Source organism: Phoca vitulina, unplaced genomic scaffold, assembly GCF_004348235.1.
Source record: "Phoca vitulina isolate PV1807 unplaced genomic scaffold, GSC_HSeal_1.0 scaffold36, whole genome shotgun sequence".
Classification (NCBI taxonomy): Eukaryota; Metazoa; Chordata; class Mammalia; order Carnivora; family Phocidae; genus Phoca; species Phoca vitulina.
Genome location: NW_022589739.1, coordinates 1,647,124 through 1,670,072, shown reverse-complemented (window position 1 = coordinate 1,670,072; position 22,949 = coordinate 1,647,124). Strand labels below are relative to the sequence as shown.

Genomic DNA, 22,949 nt, shown 5'->3' with positions numbered 1-22,949 from the left:
AGCCTGTCTCATACCTTTTCTTTTCTACCTCATAGTCAACCTCTGTTAACAGTTTATTAAATATCCTTCCAGCAATTTTCTGCATATATATAATTTTCCACACAAACTAGAGCGTATAGATACTCTCTTCAGTTTTACTCTGTTACTCTTTATAGTTCCAGAGATGTTCCCCTTATTAGGACAACCAATAATTCAGGTAACATGGAGATGCCATGCTTAAAGTCTCTGGATCGGTGACCCCATTTCTCCCACAACAATGCAGAGTCAGTCAAACTTAAATTTATGTCCTGTAAGGTGTTTTCACTTGACAGTCAGCTTTGCTTATCTCTTTATTGAGATAAGAAGATGCTAATAAAAATGGTACTAAATTCACCACTCAAAATGTTGTGAAATCAGCATTCCAAGTTATAGAAGAAATTTCTTTCAATTTGCCCAAACACATTTCACTTCCAGATTCCTACTGTTCTTCCATTACCGTGTCATCTCTTATTCCACTATGAGCCATACTCCGATCTATACAGTGTGTAGTAGGGTGTGTATATATGGATGGATGTTAAAGGCTACTTTCAATTCTGGGTTTGTACTCTAATACTAAAATAAAAATTGCTTGTATTCAATGAAATATGAGCTACTTTGATGGAGAAAGTTTCCACCATAAGCCAAAGTCTAACACACATCATTAAAGCTTCAGTATGTTTTCACTAATTCCACACAGGAGGATTACAGATGTCCTGCTAGCTACCATTTCCTGGTAAGCAATCTGAATGGCTTCCAGGAAATTGCTAATGACCTCCATTTTACTTAAAATCTAGGCTGCAATTAGTAATAGTTTTGCTTCTCCATGCTGGTTATAATGTTTATTTTCATTACAGCAATCAGGAAGAAAAAGTGAAATGTCTTGTTTTTGAATTATATCAAAATGTATTCTCTTTTATTTCGGTATGTCACCAAATAGACTAATACATATTTAACGTAATCATAATTGTGTAAGAATACTTTGGATCTTTTTTACTTCTAACCAATTTTGCCTCCTTTCCCACTCTAGACTGTAGCTATTGCTAAAATTAGCATTTTAAAATGGAATCAATAGAAATACTTTGTAATTGTTGACTATTTTTATATATAACAACATTTTATAAAATTGAAATTTTTAAAACTTGTTATGATTTTAAAGTAAAGTTCTATGTTTTTAATTATAGTAACTACTAAAAAAAGTTTCAGATTTTTATCCAATGAATTTAAGACATGATTATGTGGTCAATGTAGTAATAACAAAGAACAACTTTATCCAGTGTTATATTTATAACCAGAATTTGTTACTAAACTTAGCATTTTCTTTTATATAAACATTGATTTCACTAATTAGATCCAACTGATCTTTTCCCCAACATATCGATTTCTTTTAATCCCAACAGTTAACAGTGATTCTACTGTATCATAATACTTAAGACCTTAATCATATAGTAGTAATTTTTACCAGTAGCTTTTGTTTGAATTTTAATTAAGAAGACCTTGTGTCTCCAAACGCGAGTGTGGATAGATTTTAATTGCTTGTATGTATATCGCACAGACTTCAAAAGAAGTAAAAGATGTTTATGACAGAGTACAAAGGAAAGCTTTGAAATGTTTACATTCGTGGAAAGTAGTATAACTTTAAAAACTATGGGTATTGCTGCTATAATGCATATATCTATAAAACTAGCAGTGATACACATTTACTGCTAGTAAAAGGAGTTCATGGGTTCAGAAACAATAACTCACTACTGATTACAACACAACCAAAAGACTATGTGAAATGGGCTAAACATGCTATTCTGGGGGAATACTAAGTTTTCACCTTAGTAATTGACCATGTGATTGAAAGTGGTAACTTCTCTTTTCTGGATATTGGGGTCCCTACTTGGAAAATAAGAGGTTTGATAACATAATATGCAAAGCTTCTTCAGTTCTAATCTTTTGAGATTCTATGATTCTAGATGTTACTCTGAAGTTCTACAATTACAAAGATTTATACAGAAAATAGTGATACTCTACCACATTATTTCATACAAACAGGAAAGTGAAGAAAATTACATGTGCTCCCAATCCCTTTCACAAGCTGGCCTCAGAGCAATACAGCATTTGTCTTAGAAATAACAATTTCAAATTTTCAAAATACATGAAATCTCAACATTGATAGATTATTGTTTTAACTCTTTTTCCTACGAGGCAGCAAGAATCACTAGGTATGTGAACTTTGCTGACTTTATTGAAGTTGAAAAGTGGCAGATGATTCGCCTCTAAACGCTTCCAGATTTTTTTTTAAGTTCCCTCAGATGAAGACATTGCTATAAGTTTATAAATGGAAATTCAAGAAAAATCCATTTATAAATGAATATGTAAAGTGTACAGTCATAGCTCTTGGCAAACCACTTTAGTCCTTCTGTGATTGCCTACAACCAAAACCACAAGTAACTGTGAATTACTATTCCTAAAAAAAAAAGAGTTTTCTGTAGAAAGGACAATGTATGGAATGAGTACAGAGTACTTAGATATGGTTTAGGCCCTTACTAGAAAAGTGAGCAAACTAGGAAAGAGAATTGGCATTTAAGATAGTAATTTGGGATGCGGAACACTGATTCCATGGGAATGCTGTTAGATCCATTCTGACCCTTTGGTAATAACAGCACTACTTAAGTTACTTCAAGAATAACCTATACTATTTGATCTTCAAAGATCTATCGTGCCCTGAAAAAAATAAAACCATGACTTTTGTGTTCCTGTGCTCTCTTCTAGAGATTTATATTTGCAATCAAAACTAAAAATGAAAACTGGCTCTCACTGGCACACGGTGGCAATAGTATAATAAATTCACATTTTTAATTCAGGATTTCTGCCAAGCACAACTGTAATATGCTTGTACTATTTGATGCAACACAGTTCCTAATTTTACTTTTCTTAGTAACAACCCTAATGAAGTAAGGGGGAGTAATGCTTAAAACCTTGAATAGTAAAGTATGGCAGGAACATTTGGGCTCTAGAACAAACCTCTTAGACATATTAGTTGAATAACTATAATAAGCAATTGTTTCTCAATAGTGGCTTTGAAAAACGTTGGGAATCATTTGTAGAACTTTCTATTTAAAAGCATTTTTCTAATCAACTTTTTTCCTATCAGAAAGAGACTGGCACTTTTCTAAGCTGCAGCAGAGTATACTTACAAGCACATCTACCTGAATCCCTAAATGTAAATATTGCCATGATTAATCATAAATGACCAAGGAAGGAAAACACTATTTTCCTTTTTTGGTTCATATCACATAATTATTTTTTTGTCTCTCATATCATCTGTGTGTTTGACAAACACAAGCACAAACAGTTTGTGCTAACTCAAACAACCAACATCACTGTTTCTCTGGCACACTGCCCAGGGAGGCTCCTTCACACCAAGGAGATGCCAGCCACAGCATAGAGGGGCATGTGTGCAAAACAGGGAAGCTGGCTAAGATTCTCTTACACAAACCACAGAAGATTAGGCTTATCCATGGAGGCAGAGGCTGATTCCCTAATGCTCTAGATTTCATTCGGTATGTCACCATTGTATTTAGAAATGTTTCATAACCATAACTATCCTAGCATCCTCACTTTGTGGTACAACTCAAACATACATACAAATGGGTTATGGACCCTATCAGTAATTCTGTCTTACCTTCTGTCCTTCTACCATATGGCTCTCCCCTCTCTCATATTCAGGCATAGATCAAGGTAAATACTTCTACAGAGAGCAACTGTATTAACCTATATCCCTTCCTGCTTTGTGATACTGCTTCACTTACATAAAAAAGGGTACAAGGGGAACTGTTTTGGTTGTTTGTATATTGTGGGAGGGAGGAACAGCCCAGAGTCTATCTTCCCCTTTTCTCCACTGCAGAAGTATAAGATTCTGAGGATTTTGAGAATTACACTGTATTACATTAAACAGAGGATTTAGAGGCAGGACTCAAAACCTATCCCCACAACTCTTAAATGACCTCACACAAGCCACTTAATTTCTCTCAGTCTCATTTTACTCATATATAAAATCAATATAGTAATATTTTCCTCAATAGATTGTCATAATAAAGATCAAATAAAATAATATAGATGCTTTAGTACTTTGTTTCCTTTATAAACAATAAAGCATCTTACAAAAGTACTTATTGTATTACTTCTTGACAGAAAATACCTAGTATTTTAAAGACTAGTCTTATAATCAAGAAAATACAGTAAACACTGGTATTAATTTTGAAGAAACCTTAGGAGGTCATGAAAATAACATTCCACCAGAGTAGGAATACTCTTTAATATCCTCTACAACATCTCCATTTAAAATTTTCCACAGCCAAATTTGCAGATGTTATTTTATTAATTCATCCATTCATTCAACAAATATTTCTTGAATGCCTAGTATATTTGAGGTACTCTCTCTTAATGCAATCCAACTGTATCACGTCAGATAGCCATTAATTGTTCCTAAGTTCTTTTGTACATTGAGAATAATTTCCCTATTTCCTTAACACCCTAAAACCCAAAACAAATCTTAATCTCGTCTATTCAACAAAGCTTCAACCAACCAACTTATACTAGGCCAAACTTCCCTAGATCTTTAATTACTAGTCATATTAAACGTTCAAGACTCTTCACCATTTCAGCAACTTTTGATAAATCCAAATTTGAAAATAGATCCTTTAAAACCATGGCACCCCAATTAGAACACAATACTTCAGATATAACCAGACCAAGGCAAAATTCTAATAATTTTACGTTATATTTCATTTAAGCTCTTAATAATAAAGTTATCTAGCAATACTTGTAATGACATTAACCTGGCAGGAACATAGCTTTGAGATTACTGCTATTAAATTTATGCCATTTATAGTACTCTATCCTCAATTAGCACTGCTACTGGAAAAAGGCTACTTATGGAAATATGGTGGTGGGTTAGGGATGGGATTTTCTTTTAAAAAATATTAGACAAGACCTGGATACAGACCCACTGAAAATCTATTATTCGGTGTTTCTCAAACTTTAGCAATATTCCAACTCCTATTGAAAGGTTTCAGAAATATTGCTTTGCTTCATTTAGACAATAAGATTTTAATTTGAAAGTCGTTTTTAAAAAAGATTTTATTTATTTATTTGAGAGAGAGAAAGAGAGTGTACGAGCAGGGGGGAGGAGCAGAGGAAGAGGGACAAGCAGATTCCGTGTTGAGCACAGAGCCCAACGTTCATGACCCACAACCCCTAGATCATGACCTGAACAGAAATCAAGAGTCAGACACTCAACGGACTGAGCCACCCAGATGTCCCAGCAGGTTTTTTAAAAAGTAGACTCTAAAGAGATTATGAACGTGTTGTTTCTAAATATATGGTAATATTAAGCTCACTGGGTTTAAGATTCATTTTTTATTTTTTACATTTTTTTAAAGATTTAATTTATTTATCTGATAGAGAGAGAGCACAAGCAGGGGGAGCAGCAGAGGGAGAGGGAAAAGCAGGCTCCCCGCTGAGCGGAGAGCCCAATGTAGGGCTCCATCCCAGGGTCCTGGGATCATGACCTGAGCCAAAGACAGACACTTAACTGATTGACCAACCAAGCACCCCTAAGATTCATTTTTTAATACTGCTCTTAACCATTCTCTGCCAACATTTTAATTTTCCCTTGGCCACCTAACCCACAATATAGAATTTTTCAGTGGTAGTAATAAGAGCTGTTTCCTCCTTCCCCAGCTTCATTCCACTCCTGAATCCAAAAGATGTAAAGTTAAGAATATATAAATATCAAATCAGGTAGAAAATAATATAAATTTTGACTATTTAGAAAATAATGACTATGAGAATTCTAAAAGCTCAAATTTATGGGATGCATAAAGCCATTTCTACAAATATATTCATGGCTAAAAGTACCTTTATTATTAAAGAAACAATGTTTAAAATGAAGTATTCAATTTAGGAACTTAAAGGGTATCAGAAACAAAAGAAAAAGCATAAGGAAAATAAGCAAAGGAGAGATAATATAGGTAAAAGCAAGATGAAGTATTTGGCATTCTGAAAAGCAGTAGAATTGAGAAATAAATCTCAAAACTGGATACTTACTGGGGTGTTGGGAGGACAGATAAATAGAAAAACCACTGGCAAGTAAAATTGAGGAACAAAAGGGACAGAAAACAAATATGCAAAATTTTAGATGGAATATATAACAGCAAATAAAAAACTTAAAATAAGTGATCTGTACTTTAAATCAATATTAATACATTTAAAATCTCAGTGAAACATACAATTTTCTAGGAAATGTTTTTCCTAGAAAAACTGACTTAAAGGGAAATTGAAAATGTAAAAAGAAAAAAAAATATTACCAAAGAAAACTCTAGGCCTAGATGTTTTATGAGTATATTCTTTCAGAATTTCAAGGAATAAGTAATTCTCATGCTATCTATTCAATACTTTACGTAGCCTAGCTTTCCAATTCAACCATGAACTCTGGTACTAAAAATTAACAAAGATAGTACAAATAAAGAAAAACACAAACTAATCTCATTTATGATTACAGATGCAAAAATAACAACTGTAATATGAGCAAATAAAATTAGTCAGTACATTAAAATAAGACTACACCATGACTAATCAGGGTTTATTTCATCAGTAAATTTGGAAAACAAAAACCAAGAAGATACGCCATAAAATAAAATGCAATTTCTCATAGAAACTCCTAATAAACTATGACTAGAAGGTTTTTTTAATAATAAAGAATGTCTTAAATATCTTAATACTTAGTGGTGAAATGTTAAAAACAATTCCATAAATTAAAAACTGCACAAAATACCTGCCATCACGTGTATTACTTAATATCATTCTTGATATTCTAGGCAGTGTAATATGAGAAGGGGTGAAAAAAAGGGCATATAACTGCCAAAAAAGAGAAAACATATCAGCTGAAATATGACTAGAGCTAATAAGTTCAATAAAGAGGACAGTTATAAAATGAACCAGCAAAATTCACTAGCATCCCTAAATATGGTAACAAAAAGAAAACAGAATGAAGAATATCTCATCCACAAGAGCAAGCAAAAATATTAAATATTATAGCAAAAACATCAAAAGAAACATGCAGAATCTATATTTAAAAAACAAATCATTGTTGAGGGACATAAAAGAATAAATAGAGGGACATAAAAGAAGAAATTTTGAATGAAAACATTCAATACTATAAAGATGTCAATTCACCCTATAGTTTTATATACGTATAATATAACCTTTCAAAAAATTATTTTGGGATTTTAATTGACAATGAAATTAAAGTAAGCCTAAAATAAACTTTAGAGAAGTATGCAAACACCTCAAAGAAAATTATGAATGTGGTCTTACAATATTTACTTTTCAAAGATACTATAGCACAATACTAATAAAAGTTTAGATAGATCAATAGACTAGAACCCAAAACTGAGAAATGGTTTCAAATTTGCAATCAGATGATAAAAGATGTTTTCTCAAGTCAGAAGAGATAAGATGGGTTTTTAATAAATAATACAGAGATATCTGGTTAATGGCTTAAGAAAAAAATTAAGTTGTATCTCTAGTTGAAATTACACATCAAAATATATTCAAGAGGAATTAAAGAGTTAAATGAATAAAAGTATAGTCAAAGAATTGGAACAAACTATAACAGAGTTGGGGAAGCCTTTCTAAACAAACCCCCAACATAAAAGAGCATTAAAAGGGAGGGAAAGATTTGACAACAAAAACCATAAAGTAAAAGAAAATGATAAAATGTAACATATATGACAGAGAAAGGTTAATACCATTAAAATATACAGTAAGAGTCTTACAAAACCATAAGAACTAGACAAATCCTTTAATAAGAGAAATGGACAAACAACCTAAACAGGCAATTCACAAAAGAAGAGACATTTAATACAAATAAATTTATGTCAAATGCTTCATTCTCAATAATAACCAAAGAAAGTTAAATCAGCAGTAGTGTACCCTTTTCCCCTACTAAAACCAGCAAGAAATTTTTAAAGTAACAATACTTGTCATTGAGGGCAAGAGAATACTTGCAGATACTGTTGGTAAGAGCGGCACACTGTACCCTTTCTACTGGGCAGTTTGGCAGTATGAACCCAGACTTTTTAAAAAAGAACACATGCTTTGACCCACGGATCTCACTTCTTAGGAATATATCCTAAGAAAATAACCACTAATTAATACCGAAAATTATTAAAAAGTTATCCATATTCAAGTTTTTCTTTATAATAACAAATAATAAAAAACTATTCAAATGTTGAATAAAAGACTCAGTTAAATTATGAGAACCTGACTTTATGCAATATTTTCTGTAAATAAAAATAGCATTTTAGATGACTTAATCACAGAGAAATTCACAATATATCATTAAGTGGGAAGAATAGCTTATAAAAGGGTAGTAAAAGGATGATTCTAATTTTAAGGAAAAAAAATTTAACAAATACATGTATTAATTAAAATGGAAAGGACAAACAACATAATATAGGTAGAATTAATTAATTAATTAATTTTATTTTGTATTTCTATATTTTTTACACTAAATATGTAATGAGGGAAAAATAAGAGGTATGAAAAATGCACAGTGCTTGAGATATAAAATACTGATAACCCACAATAGAATGTATTTCTTGGGGTAGTATTTAAACCACTCTAAAATTTCAGAATAATTATAACTAATTTAGGTGGATAATAACTAACTGGCCTGATCTCACCTAGACTAAAAATGCATGTTAAGTTTTAGCAGTGGTTGAATCAAGCTATCTGAATACAACTTAAACTAAATTTCATGTCAGTTCTTATTATATTATTGGCATGCTTTCTGTATAATACTTATGGTGACAAAATACTAGGTTGTAAAAAGAGACAATTATGTAGAGTAAATCAAAATGAAAATTTTAATAAGAACCTTACCTCCTATGCTTATAAAACTGAGAGCAGCACACAAAGTTCACATATCACATAAAGAATCCAGAAAAAAAGTGAAAGAATTTGAAAAGCCTAATTTTGTATGTGTTTTTGCTTTCAAGATTTAGACATTTTGACCATCTCAGGCTAGTACAGTTTTCACATTATAAATTCATAATCAGAATGAAAAATAAAGAAAGATGGAAAGGGGGTCAAGGGGGAGGAGATAACCCAAAGCATAAAAACTTGATGCTGAATCATAACATAATAAAATGTTAGCTTCCATGTTACTAAGAAAAAGCAAGACCCCCATCATTCATGCTGGCAAAAGCTTGCCTATGCACAAACCATTTCTGTTCTCACTGTTGTAAAACCAATGACTTTGGAAAGGATAGAAAACACAGAATGACGTGCAAAGTAGCACACAACATGTTATTGCAGCTGGATAGAGAATATGTCACTAATGACTTTCTTTCTACCCGTCAGTTATAAGTTAAGTTTTTTTTCCCCCAAAATAGCAAATGGCCTTTATGAGTACAGCACAGAAGCAGTGAGATTCAAAATAATATCCAATTTCCACTTAATTTTAATACTATATTAGTTAATGGAATGAGTTATTAATCATTTCCTGGGAAAGAGATGACTTCCTTTTGTCTTCATTTGAATTGAACACACCATCCCTGAACACTAGACAATTTTCTGCAATAAATTAAAAATAACATTTTCACCAGATAGTAATTGCCAGATGTTTATCTTAAATGAGACATTATCCATGACCAATAGAAAGATTCTCCTGAAGTTGTTTGTAACTTCAGAAAACTAATGTAAATTCCCAAATTGTTAGTGCAAATCAGAGTGAAAAGAGTCTCTCTATAAGAGACAACTGATAGAATTAATGACCATGGATTCTATTCATGATACCAAAACTAGTAATACAGTACTTCTTCTCCACAAAAGCATCAACAAGAGAGATTTAGGGAAGAAGAAGAACTTCCTGACTGATAAGGAAACTTAATTTTGTAATGGTTCTTAACATGTTTCAAAATAATAGCATCAATCACACATCTTCAGAACTAAAGATGCTCATCCTCATCAGGGTCAGAGGTCATGAAAAGTTAAATCCTATGAAATCTGCTTGAGATTAATCAACGTATGATCCTATGGTTATCTTAATAAAAACAGTGACCACAATTTAACCTCATGAGTGTTTTCTAAGTGCCAGGAATTGTTCTAAAAGCTTTACTTATATTAATCCTCTTAATGAGCCTATGAGGTAGAAACTCTCACTCTCCCATTTTAGATACAAGGAATTTGAAACATAGAAAACTTCAGTGACTTGCCCAAAGTCACTCAGCTAGTAAGTGACAGAGCCAGGACTTGAAAAAAGTAACCGAGCCTCAGAATCCACCCATAAACTATTATGTACAACCACATTCTATAAACTTGTTTTTATAGGTGCTACCCTTGACCCTTTTTGACCAGAAGAAATTCAAATTAATGATTTGGATTCATAAATTAAGACATTATTATGATTTCAAGAGGAAAGACTAAAATTATCTTTAACTTAATTTGCTCTTCATCTTTTGACATTTGTTTCTTTTTCATACCTTTCTGTTAAGTAAATTAATGAAGCAACTTATCTTATAATTTATATGTTTATAGACTAATAAAAAGAGAAGGAAAAATTTCATTCTCTAAACATTATAAAGAATAAAAGTTCAAGGACACACTATATATTTACCCTCCATATATAAACAAATGTTAGAGGTAAGAATTTAATATTAGGGTACAGAGATCAGCAAGCATGTTGTTATACAAAATAACATTCTCTCCACTGACATGTTTGATATTTCATATAGTGTACCTTTAATTTCTCCAAGAAGTTCACTGGTATTTAGTCTTTCCATTTTTTCCTTCCAATCTTTTGAAAGTAGTTTTTCCATGCAGGAGGAATCTATTAGAGTAAAAAATAATAAGTATTAAAAATATTACATATGTATTTTTTAAGTATTAAAATATTACAAATCCAAAAAGCCAGTTTATGGAGAAACTCTCTCATTTAAAAATGATCAAAGCTATTTTTCATTGTTGTTTTAACCCTAGGATACAGACAATTATATTACTGTATCTATCACAAAATACCACAACTAAATTTATTTTTACCAGAAGGTTATTTGAACTATTCCCAGGAAAAAAAGATAATGCTTAATAATTTTATCTTGGTATTATAAATATAATTCTATTAATATTCAGTCACATTTATCATTTCTTAGACTGACAGGACAGAAAAGGGGGCTCTTCCCTATGATAGGTTTAAGTTTAGATGTTGTTCCTTTTAATCCAGGTGATATTTTTTTAAGTCTAAGCAAAATTCATGTGCTCTTCAAGGAAGAATGACAAATCTTCAAGGGAGAAGAAACCAAAGTGTAAACCCTTAGTCCTTAAGAAAAGAAATAATATATGGCAATTTTTGTAAAATACCCACTTAGAGAAAAATTCAAAGAAAATAAAGTCAAGATGTTCTCTGTCCCTCAGTAATAAAAACTACTGAAAGTTTTCTCTTATATAGAAAGGGATATATAGTCTTATAAAGGAAATACTAAGTTAACACTACTTGCCCTATTGCATATCCAAGTAACATACTAAATTATAGAGAGTGATTCTAGTTGTTTCTATAAAGATTCACAAAGGTTACAGAAATTTAAATTTTACAATGTCCTAATAATTAGCAAATTTTTCTCAATGAGTTATTTTTTTGTCTCTATTCAGATGGGTTTGCAACTAGAGCTACTGCTTACAACTATTTATATATATCTGTTAAACTTCAAATCTTAACAAATAAGCCATGCTTCCAAAAGGGAATGCAGATTTAAATACTAAATCCTCAGTGCAAAGCATACTCCCATTAAACTTTAACATTCCAAGTGTCAAAACTCTGATAACTTCTTTTTAAAATTATATTTAAAATAGTTACTCCAATTCCAAATGCCTTTCTTCTCCCATATCAGTACCTATCTCTTTAGCATTTTCCCTTTCATTTTTTTTCTCCAACTTCTAAATCCTCCTTGAATTTTTCAGAATGACATTAAGGTCAAGATGGATCTAAAGGGTTTTAGAAACTAGATAAGCTTTAGAAAAAGACGGTGAGCCCTGGGTAAGAGATGAGAAGACCATTGCATCGTTAGAAAGTATTGGCGAGAACAATTAACATTTGTCCATGACATGATCAATCAATCAGGAATGGATGGAATCCAGATCAGTGTGTCGTGAAATGGCTGACGAAGAACACCAACCATACTAGCTCGCTATCACAGAAGCTAAAGTTCTTTCTAAATAGAAGTCAGCTTGATTCTATTAAGTGAAATCTCACTGCCTGTTCCCTTCCTTCTTCCCTCTATCTTTCCTTCCTCCTTTTCTTCTATTCTTTCCTATTAATTATTTTTTTAGGCTTCAACAAGTGATCTACTACCATAATTAAAAACTGGATACTGAGTGATCTTCCAAAAGGACCTATGTGCATATGCATATATCAGTTTGCATTTAATTTCCAAAATGGTCTCTTGCTACTTTTATTTTAAATTCAGAAACAAGGTATGTACTTTGTTCTATACATATTTTGCTTTTATGCTAAAGTAATAAAAATGATAAGACTAAATTGGGGAGTTAAGAAGTAAATCCTCAAAGCCATGCCTAACAGAGATTAGTTTTTCCCAAATCGGGTTTCAATTTCTGAGAGAGATCAATATAACAGCAGATCATGGATAAGAATAATCAACAAAATGTCTTCAAGTTCCTATCCTACCCAGTTTTGTTAGTGCTTTTTCTTTTAACCCTTTCATACATGTTGTAACATTGCATTAAACTGATAATCACTGATATAAATGCTAAAGCATAATTTGTTTGGTTCAAATTTGAGTTGAGAGCATATAATAGTAAAAGACAAAAGCCCAATTTACTAGTAATGATCACAAATTCAGAGCAAGTTCATAAACTAGGATTAGATACACACTAAATGTAAAACAGGCTAAAATATGTCTCTCATTTCTATAAATAGACCTGAAATCTTTCAGAGCTCCAGGAAAAGAATGCTGAAGCTTCATGGGAGAAAAATAGAACTGTATGGACAACAGGAACACACACTTCAAACATAAATCAGACCATGTGTACACAGCTTCACATAAAAGCTACTCATTAATAAAATGGTTAATTACATCAAAGCATTTCACATTCCTATTAAAAAATTAATCCTCACCATAATGCTGAGTTAATCTAGTTAATACGAGTTCCCATTTCGGTAGAAGAAACTGAGGGGAAAAAAAATAAAGCAGGCTTTCCTTGTCTATATTTATAACTCATGAAAATATTTAATAACAATCACTGATTGCCTTTAACTACAGGACAACAGAAGTCATTGCCTACAGCCTTACCAATTTAATCTCAACTCTAAGAGATTCCAGGAGGATTCAAAACTCAGGAAGTCTCTTGAAAAACTCTCAGCTTTCTCACCTAATTATCTGACTGCCAAACCTCAAAGGACATGCCACAATTAGTGTTAAGCATGCTCCATACTATAATGGGAAACAAGTAAGACGAGGGGAGAAAGGCCAGAAGATACAGACTGTTAACAAGTACCACACAGGTGAAGGGCACCACTGCCACCACCAACAGGTTTCTGACTTGGAATGAGGAAATAGGTAATAGATAAGGTTGTAAATGAAAATTTATATTTTCAGATTTCCCACTCAACAATATCCAGCTAAGGGCGCAAATTAAAAGCAAGTATTCATCCTCTGTGTGGCACATCCCTCAACTACATTAACAGGACACTAGCGTAGAGAGGTAATTGATCAGATCAGACTTTACTCCATTCTGATCACGCACAAATGCAAAAACCAAAGAGGTCAGAATAAGGTAAGAAGCCCAGTTTGTATTATGTACACGGGACTGAGTAGTCATGGAGGATTCCAAATGGAATAAAAGGACTGAACATCACTTAGATATTCTTGGATTATTTTATACAGAAAATTAAGTTTTAGACAATTGACTTGAAAACAACTAATATACTTACAGTAGTTCCGCAGTTCCCAAAACATGAAATAATATATACATATTTTACTATCTGAGTTTGATTATTCAAATTTTAGTATTTTCACTGAGTTGTCTTCAGCTAAAAAAATAGGAGAGGAACTACATACTTTTTGGAAATTAAGTGAAAGAACCACAACATTCCGAGATTTAAAAAAAAAAATGTCACCATGATATGTACACATTAAAAAGAATGTAAGCCATTATATTTCAGCATAAAAGTGGAAAATGCCTAATTTCATTCATCTTACTTTGAAAGAAGTAGTGTCCATAAACTAATACATATTCAGTGAAATGCAGGACTTTATTACATTTATCTTGTCTAATTTTTGTAAATAATGTGATCAAAACAAGACTCAAAAATCAAGAGCTGGACTTCAATTCTTGCTTATATTTTAATCAAGGATGTAAAAGGTTTTGACATGTTAAAATTAATTCTCAGCCACATAGTTTTTGGTTTTTCTCTTTTCCTTTGCAATTTAAGTTTTTCAAGAAATGTTTTCTAAAGAAAAAAGTAAAAACAATTCAGAGATAATTTTTAATAAATATCCTGCATAATGGATTGCAAAGCAACGTTTCTGCTTCCTAAGTATCTAGTTTTCAGGCCAGGTGAGTCAAGAATGTTTTATTATGCTAACAATTAATTTCACCATACAAGAGAAATTTGAAGCGAGAGTATGTGAGATATTTATTTCCTAACCTGTATGATAATATTTTAGGAACAATTTAAAATTATTCCTAATTAAACAAAGCCACAGCAGTATTAACTCCTATTCTGCACATTATTTAAAATGTGTCAAAGAGGGCAAATAAATAAATCATTGATAAAACTAAGGCATGGGGGAATAGGAAAGAATAACGAGAAATATTTTTAGGACACAGGTACTTTAAAACAATTCACCTGTGAGTAAACACTATTCCTTTTGCCTCAAAGTGATAAAGTTATAAATGCTAAAACATTAGAAACATGACATGAAAAATATCTTTAAAATATTTTAGGAGGAAAAACAATGACTGCTACCCCAGAATGCAGATTTCCTTCTGCTTTATTAACTCTTTTAAGAGAATATTAAATCAATTCCTTTTATTTTTACCATAAGAATCATACATTTCAAATGCAATAAATCTTCTATGTATTCAAGAACAATGATAACTTATCAAAAGTACCTTGACCTTGGTTTACAACTAGTTCTGACTCTATATGTATTTATACTCCTGCTGCTCATCCATCCCACATTTTTCATTAGGAAACAGAGACGCACATGCCAGTTACTGTACATTTTTCCACAGTGACAAGTGCTCCACAATACAGTGGGATAAAATTGGAGCTTGGAGAGCTTGAAGAGCACTCTTAAATTTTAATTAAAACCCTCCAAGCTCACTAAAAATAATTAGACACTAAAATGTGCCAGTTTTATTTTGAAGTCACTATAACGTACAAAGCACACTCCCTGACGACTGCTCGTGCTGTCCTTCTCTCTCTCTCTCTCTCTCTCTCTCTCTCTCCCCCTCTCTCCAATGAAACAACTGATCTTCCAAATACGAATAAGGGGGTATAAATAGAGGCTGTTTCAGGCCTGCTCTTCATGCTGGGAAGCTGGCAGAAAAGACTGCAGAATGGGTTTTTCAGACTGCACCAAATGAACCTAGAATAACTTGCCTAACAGAGAGTTCGAATCACTGACAAACTCTGGATAAAATTCAGTCTGCAAGAAACACGAGTTATATCACTGATCTTTTTTGATCCAAAAGCCAAACCTTTAACCTCTTAAATGTTTTTGCTATCTTAAAATATCTCATACAATGCTATATTCCATCCTATTTTTAGCCAAGCAGCAAGAGAAAGCATGCCTTTCCCATACAGCAGGGCAATGATAGAAACATCAACACAGATGCTCTGCCAGGAAGAGCTGGGCTTCTCAAGCACTTGATCATTAAGGAATGCACCAACTGTTTTGGATAATCTCGTGCCAGCTCCCCTTTTGCTCCGCACTCCCCTCTGGGAGTGGCCAATCTTGTCCTGGTCCTAATTTTTCATTTTCCTCCTCCATCGCACCCCCACCATCCCAGAAAATATGAGAAATGGCATTTATGCCTAGCCATGAAAAAGCAGGCTCACTTCCCCAAACAGACCAAAACTTTCAAACAATTAACCCTCCCCTCTTCTTTCAGATAAATTACTAAGTATAAAATGCAATCTGTTTCCTTTGTTTATTCAATATGAACAATTTGTAAATGACTCAAGGATAAAATTCAGAAAATGTTGTGCTAAATTAGAACCATTATAAACATGCTAATGACTCAATGCTTGAGTAAAACATGCATGATCGGTGTGAAGAAATAGATTTAGTTCCTGTGAAATTCTGTTGTGCTGCCTTAAAATGATTTGGTCATTAAATCAGATATTTTTCCTTCCAGGAAAAAATGTTAATTCCACAGCCACTTTACTAGATAATATACTGTGAGTGTGTATGTATGTGTGTGTGTGTCAAAGGGAGCTTTGGAAATGTCATTAGAACTGTTAGATGCAAGATTTTGGCATATTCATAAGGGAGAAAAAGATCCACACTTGAAACCTGACAGAAATACACATACAGACATCATTGCATTAGGTGCAATATTCTCTCTTTGCACTGTTTTTATCTACCAAAGTCTTTGATAATTTTTTATGGGAATCCCATAAAATTGGCACTTAACATACATTCATGGAAGTCACATTGTTCTATGCAGGTAAGAGGTATATGTTTCATCTGCTTTCCAAGGTTGCTTAGCACCTAGAAAAGTATCAGAGGGATCAATCAAAACCAAATTTCTCTCCCCTGCCCATCAAAGTACAACTACTACCAATGCCAATACAGAAAAAGAGGGAAACATCCAGCACGTGATTCAGAGGCTCACAGCCTACTGCTGTCGCTGAAAGAGACTTCAGTGGTCCTTAAGACCAACACTCTCACTTCAGAAATGAGAAAACAGAGTCAAGACAAGGAAGTCATTTGGCTTACCCAAGGTCAAACAGTTGGTGACAGAGCCCTGACTCCAGTTCCGTGCTGGTTCTACTGAAATGACTATTTAAATCATATTTGAACATCAGTTTTATAGTCTCTATACCACAGCATCAATTGTAGGAAATGAATAATTACATCTATTATTGTTTCAGGCATAGAGTGAAGCACTCTAGTTCCTTGGAGAGGGGCACTAAAAATTCAAGGTACTGCAGTGAAAAGTCAATAGTTTTCAACAGCCAGTTCTCCCATACACACTCCGTTATGCTGGTCCTTCTATTCCCTCATATTGCCTTTTCCTTAATGCCTTACCTTGCTTTGAACTAAGAGCTTCCCTTCTCCGAATATCATCCACTAAGGAATAGTTAAGATGCTGCATAAAAATACTATTGAACTTAAAAAGTAATCCCTTATTAGGTTTTATCTTCATGTACAAGAAGTAAATGTGTAGGCTGAGACCTTGGTTTTTCACGGTAGCTCATTGCCCACGACACCCTCAAATTTACTACAGTTTTAATGAGCAAAAATGTTCCATTAGGAACTACGGCTGTCCATATTAATAAAATTATTACTCATCATGACCTCCTCTCATGACCCTCCTTACATTCTGCTGCTCTGTTGCCAAAGGTTAAGGTATTCAAACGATAGAACACGGGGCACTGTTCTTTGGGTTCTACAAATATTTCATTTTTACATTTTTTCAGTACATATTTAACTGCTTTTTAGAAACTGTATTAGACTGTGGAAACAATAACTTTGGTGTCCTGCATCCCTTTTTTTTGGTTTCTTGGGGGAAATGTTTCTGAATACCACTATCGTCCTGATGGAGTAGCCCATCACAGAACTCTACCGCCTGCCTCCTACTGTTCCCCCTAGCCACACGGACAGTAATTTGACCCAATCCGAATTCTCTGCTGGAACTATGTGGAAAGGCTCTCTTAAGCTCGGGTTGGAAACTATGAGCATGTAGCCCTGGGATTGTCATGCCCATCTTCTCTGGCACATGGAGAGAGCCTGCGTGAATGAAGAGTGAGTGAAGCCAAAAATACAAAGAAAAACAGACAGGAGAGAAGATAAGATAAGCAAACAAACAAATCTTTACATCATACTAGCATATTTACATCTAAAAAAGCAAAAGCCAAACTCTGCTCCTGAGCTTCTTGGTAATGTAAGCCAATAGAGTCCTATTTTTGCTTGTTTGAGTTGGGTTTCTGCCCATTGCAACTAAAAAAAAAATAAATCCAAACAATATGAAAACCATAACAAAAACTGTCATATCTGTTATATTCCAAATGGCAACACACTGGAAACCACCAACACATTAACTTATACTACCAGGTTAAAACATTTATTATGCAAATCTTGAAATAAACCTCTGCTTTCCTGAAAGATATGTAACAACTTTAAAGTAAACTGTTACAGGGGTACCTGGGTGGCTCAGTCGGTTAAGCGTCTAACTCTTGCTTTCAGCTCAGGTCATGATCTCAGGGTGGTGAGATCGAGCCCCTTGTCGGGCTCTGTGCTCAGCAGGGAGTCTGCTTGAGGATTTTCTCTCTCCCCCTCTGTGCCTCCCCCACCTCTCTATATTAATTAACTAACTGATTAAACTGTTATAGGACTGCTATTTACAATTATTTAGCTATCTAAATTAGGATTTTCTAAACACGATGCAACCAAAAGAAAATATAGCAGAAATAAAGTGGAAGCTGGGGCTCATTAAAAACAAAAACAAAAACAAAAAAACAAAAACCAAAAAAAAACGACAACAAAAACCTCCCATCTAAAATTAGCAAGCCCCAATTTCAGTTTTGTGTTCATCAAAACAGCTTCATTGTTCTGGTTAATTACAAAATAAGTTTTTTCTGATGAAATATCCTTTCTTATCTGTTTTATTTCTTTATAGGCAATTCATAAAAATAAATTTAAAATAAGGTTATACTTCTTAAATTGGTTTTAAGGACCCTCCATAATCTGGGCCTAGTGATTCACCTCCTATTATTCTTCCTACATGAAACTTTTCATTCTGTTCAAATGAGTACACTAAAATATATCACTCTTTTGTACAAAAGTTGTGCTTTTTCACTTTACCTTTGCTCATGACATCCTCCTGATCTGAATGTCTCCCCAGTTCTTGATGCTTTCTAAAAACCTTCCTATTCTGCAGGGCCTACATAATTAAATACGACCTCCTCAATTATGCCTTGGAAATTCACATCCTCCAAAAAGCAAAATAAACTTGTTGAGCATATATTATCTGTCAGGCACTGTGCTTTTTATATTCTCTTCATGGATCAACTCATTACATCTGAACTTCACAACTCTTTTCTACATCTATCACTGCTATTACTTATCAATTTTACCACCATATGATTAAGTAAACGATCAAGTTCATACTGCATTACCCTAACTAAATATTAAGTTCCTTGATGGTCAAGAAATGTTTCTGAAACCACTTTGTATTCTTCCATAATACTTAACCTAGAGCTCGGCACATAGTAAGTACTAAAATAAATTCCTTAATATACTGAAAAAAAAATCACTTTTTTGTGTATGTCAAGCAACAACAGAACTACTTTGCTTTTTAAAATTAATCATATTGATGTATAATTTAACATACACATATAATAAGTGCACTCACTTTAAATGTAAATTCTATGAATTTCATCTAATTATACATTCATGTACCTGTCACCCCAAAGAAGATAATAGTTATCTTGTGTTATCTTTCAATGATCCATAATCCTAACCCTGAACTGATTTCTATTATTACAGAATAGTTTTGCCTACTCTTGAATTTCATTAAAAAAAGTATGAAAGTATACAGTAGGTACTTCTTTAAATACAAATTAAAATTTTTGAGATTCAATCACGTTGCAACATGTGTTAGCAATTTGGTCATTTTTGTTAATGGGTAGATTTCCATTGTATAAACACACCACTTGTTTAACCATTTATCTGTTTATGGACATGAGGGTTTTTCCCAGTTTTGAGCTATTAGAAGTAAGGCTAATAGAAAAACTCATTCATAATCTTTTTATTAATATGTCTTTTTTTCCCTCTAAAAATGGAATTTCTTCTAAAAGTAGGGCTGTTTTGTGCCTGAATTTATTTTTTTTAAGATTTTATTTATGTATTTAATTTAGAGAGAGAGAGAGTGAGCAGGGGGAGGAGCAGAGGCTGAGGGGGGGGGAAGAATCTCAAGCAGACTCTGCACTGAGCACTGGGCCCATTGGGGGGTTAGATCTCCAACCGGGAGATCATGACCTGAACCAAAACCGAGAGTCAGAGGCTTAACCAACTGGGCCACCCAAGCGCCCCTGTGCCTGACTTTATAAGAAACTGTCAAAAAGTTTTCCAAAGTGATTACATAACTTTACACTTCTACCAACAAAGTATGAGATTTCTAGTTGCTTTATTTTCTTATTAACACTTCTTAGTATGTTAATTATAGTCATTCTAGTTTTGCCTTAGTGAGTTTTAAGAGTAATTTATATATTTAAACATATTTTATAAACTACACATTTATATGTTATATATATGTGTATTTATATTACATATTATAAACATATAGTTGAGTTATTTATGTAAATCTTTTGTCAGATAGATGTATTGTAAATATTTTTACCTGGTCTGCAGTATGCCTTTTTATTTTCACAAGGTGTATTTTGAGGAGCAATAGTCATTTACTTTGATGCTATCCAATTACTAAGTTTTTCTTTATGAGCAGTGTTTTCTTGGTACCATCTAAAGAATCTTTGCCTCCACCGAGATCACAAAGTTATTCTCCTGTGTTTTCTTCTAAAATCCACTTTGACTTATTCTGTGTGTGTAGGTCTATTTCTAGATTCTTTGTTCTGTTTTATAGATCAGTTCATTATCCTTACACCATACCAAACTGTTTTGATTATTGTAGCTTTATAGTAAGTCTTGAAATCACATAGAACAAGTCCTCCAAATTTGTTCTTCTATTTTAAATTTATTTTGGCTCTCTTAGGTCCTTTGCATTTCCATATAAATTTTAGTATCAGGTTGTCTGTCCAAAAAAAAAAAAAAAAAAGACCTTGGATTTTTACTGTATTTAGCTTGAGTCAATTATAATCCTGTATTACTTTTAATATATTTAGGGGCACCTGGGTGGCTCAGTCAGTTGAATATCCGACTATTGATTTCAGCTCAGGTCATGATCTCAGGGTCCTGGGATCAAGCCACACAGGGTCGGACTCCATACTCAGTGGGGAGTCTGCTAGAGGGGAGGGGGGTGGGGGGATGGGTTAGCCTGGTGATGGATATTAGAGAGGGCACATTCTGCATGGAGCACTGGGTGTTATACGCAAACAATGAATCATGGAACACTACATCAAAAACTAATGATGTAATCTATGGTGATTAACATAATAATAAAAAATAAAAAAATAAAAGATTCTCTTTCTCCCTGTCCCTGCCCATCCTCCTGCCCCCCCATCTCTTTCTCTCTCTAAAATAAATAATCTTAAAAAAACAGCATCTTCAAAACTATGACATTTCCCTTAAAGTACTGTTTTAGCTTCATCCCACATATTTTGGTAGGTTTGTTTTCATTATCATTCAGTTTAATATATTTTATAATTTTTCTTGTTCTTTCTTCTTTGGTATATGGCTTATTTAAAGTATATGGTTTAATTGCCAAATATTTGGGAATTTCTAAAATTTCCTTTTGTTATCTATTTGCAATTTATTCCCATTACGGTCAGAGAATATACCCTACATAATTTCAAACTTTTTGTATTTATTTTGACTTGGTTTATGGCCCAACATATGTTTATCTTGTGAGATGTTCCATATTCATTTGAAAAGAATAATTATTCTGCAGTTTTTTACTATAGTGCTCTATCAGTGTGAATTAGCCTAAGTTGATCGATAGGGTTGTTCAGGTCTTTGGATTTTTGTTTGTTTGGTTTTTTTCCCTTCAAATTCTGAAAGATGATTATTGAAATCTCCAACAACAATTGCATTATATATCTCTTTGTTTTTTCCTTCCAGTTCTGTCAACCTTTGCTTCATGTATTTTGAACCTCTTTATATTTAGGAATTTTATGTCTCCTTGATGAATTGACTCTTTAAGCATTATGAAATATTTTTCTTTATCTCTGTAATATTTCTTTTTCTGAAGTCTACTCTTATATTATTATAGCCACTTCAGCTTTCTTACCACCAGTGTTTGTATAGTGTATCTTTGCCCACCCTTCTACTTTTAACCTATTTACATCTTTATATTCACTGTATTTCTTATAGTCAGTATATTAGTTAAATCTTTTTAAATACAATCTGATAATCTTTACCTTGCAAAATTATTACAATCAGTCCATTTACATTGAATGTAATTATTCTTAATAGAGGTTAAGTCTACCATCTTGCTATGTTTTCTATATTTTTTATCTATATTTTGTTCCTTTTGTCCTCTTTTCCTGACTTTTAATTAATTGATTTTTTTAGAATTTCATTTATCTTCTCTATTGATTTATTACCTATATTTTTGTTTCATTATTTTAATGGCTAATCAAAGATTTTCAATATATGGAGCACCTGGCTGGCTCAGTCAGTAGAGCAGGCAACTCTTGATCTTGGGGTTGTAAGTTCAAGCCCCATGTTGGGTGTGGAGATTACTTAAAAATAAAATCTTAAAGGGGTGCCTGGGTGGCTCAGTCATTAAGCATCTGCCTTCGGCTCAGGTCATGATCCCAGGGTCCTGGGATCGAGCCCCGCATCGGGCTACCTGCTCCGCAGGAGGCCTGCTTCTCCCTCTCAAACTCCCTCTGCTTGTGTTCCCTCTCTCGCTGTGTCTCTCTGTCAAATAAATAAATAAAATCTTTAAAAAAAATAAAAATAAAAAAATAAATAAAATCTTAAAAAAAAATTATCTGCAAAAGATTTTCAATA

The 22,949-nt window shown here is 33.1% G+C and overlaps 1 protein-coding gene across 10 annotated transcripts in view; it reads right to left on the bottom strand.

Annotated features, from left to right (window-relative positions):
• SOX6 (SRY-box transcription factor 6) overlaps positions 1-22,949 on the bottom strand; it is a 595,827-nt gene that overhangs the window by 238,437 nt on the left and 334,441 nt on the right. For all 10 annotated transcript variants that reach the window (XM_032426940.1, XM_032426941.1, XM_032426931.1 and 7 more), the window contains one exon: positions 10,811-10,900. In XM_032426940.1, the coding sequence (XP_032282831.1) occupies positions 10,811-10,900 (90 nt within the window). The remainder of the gene's footprint in view (positions 1-10,810; positions 10,901-22,949) is intronic.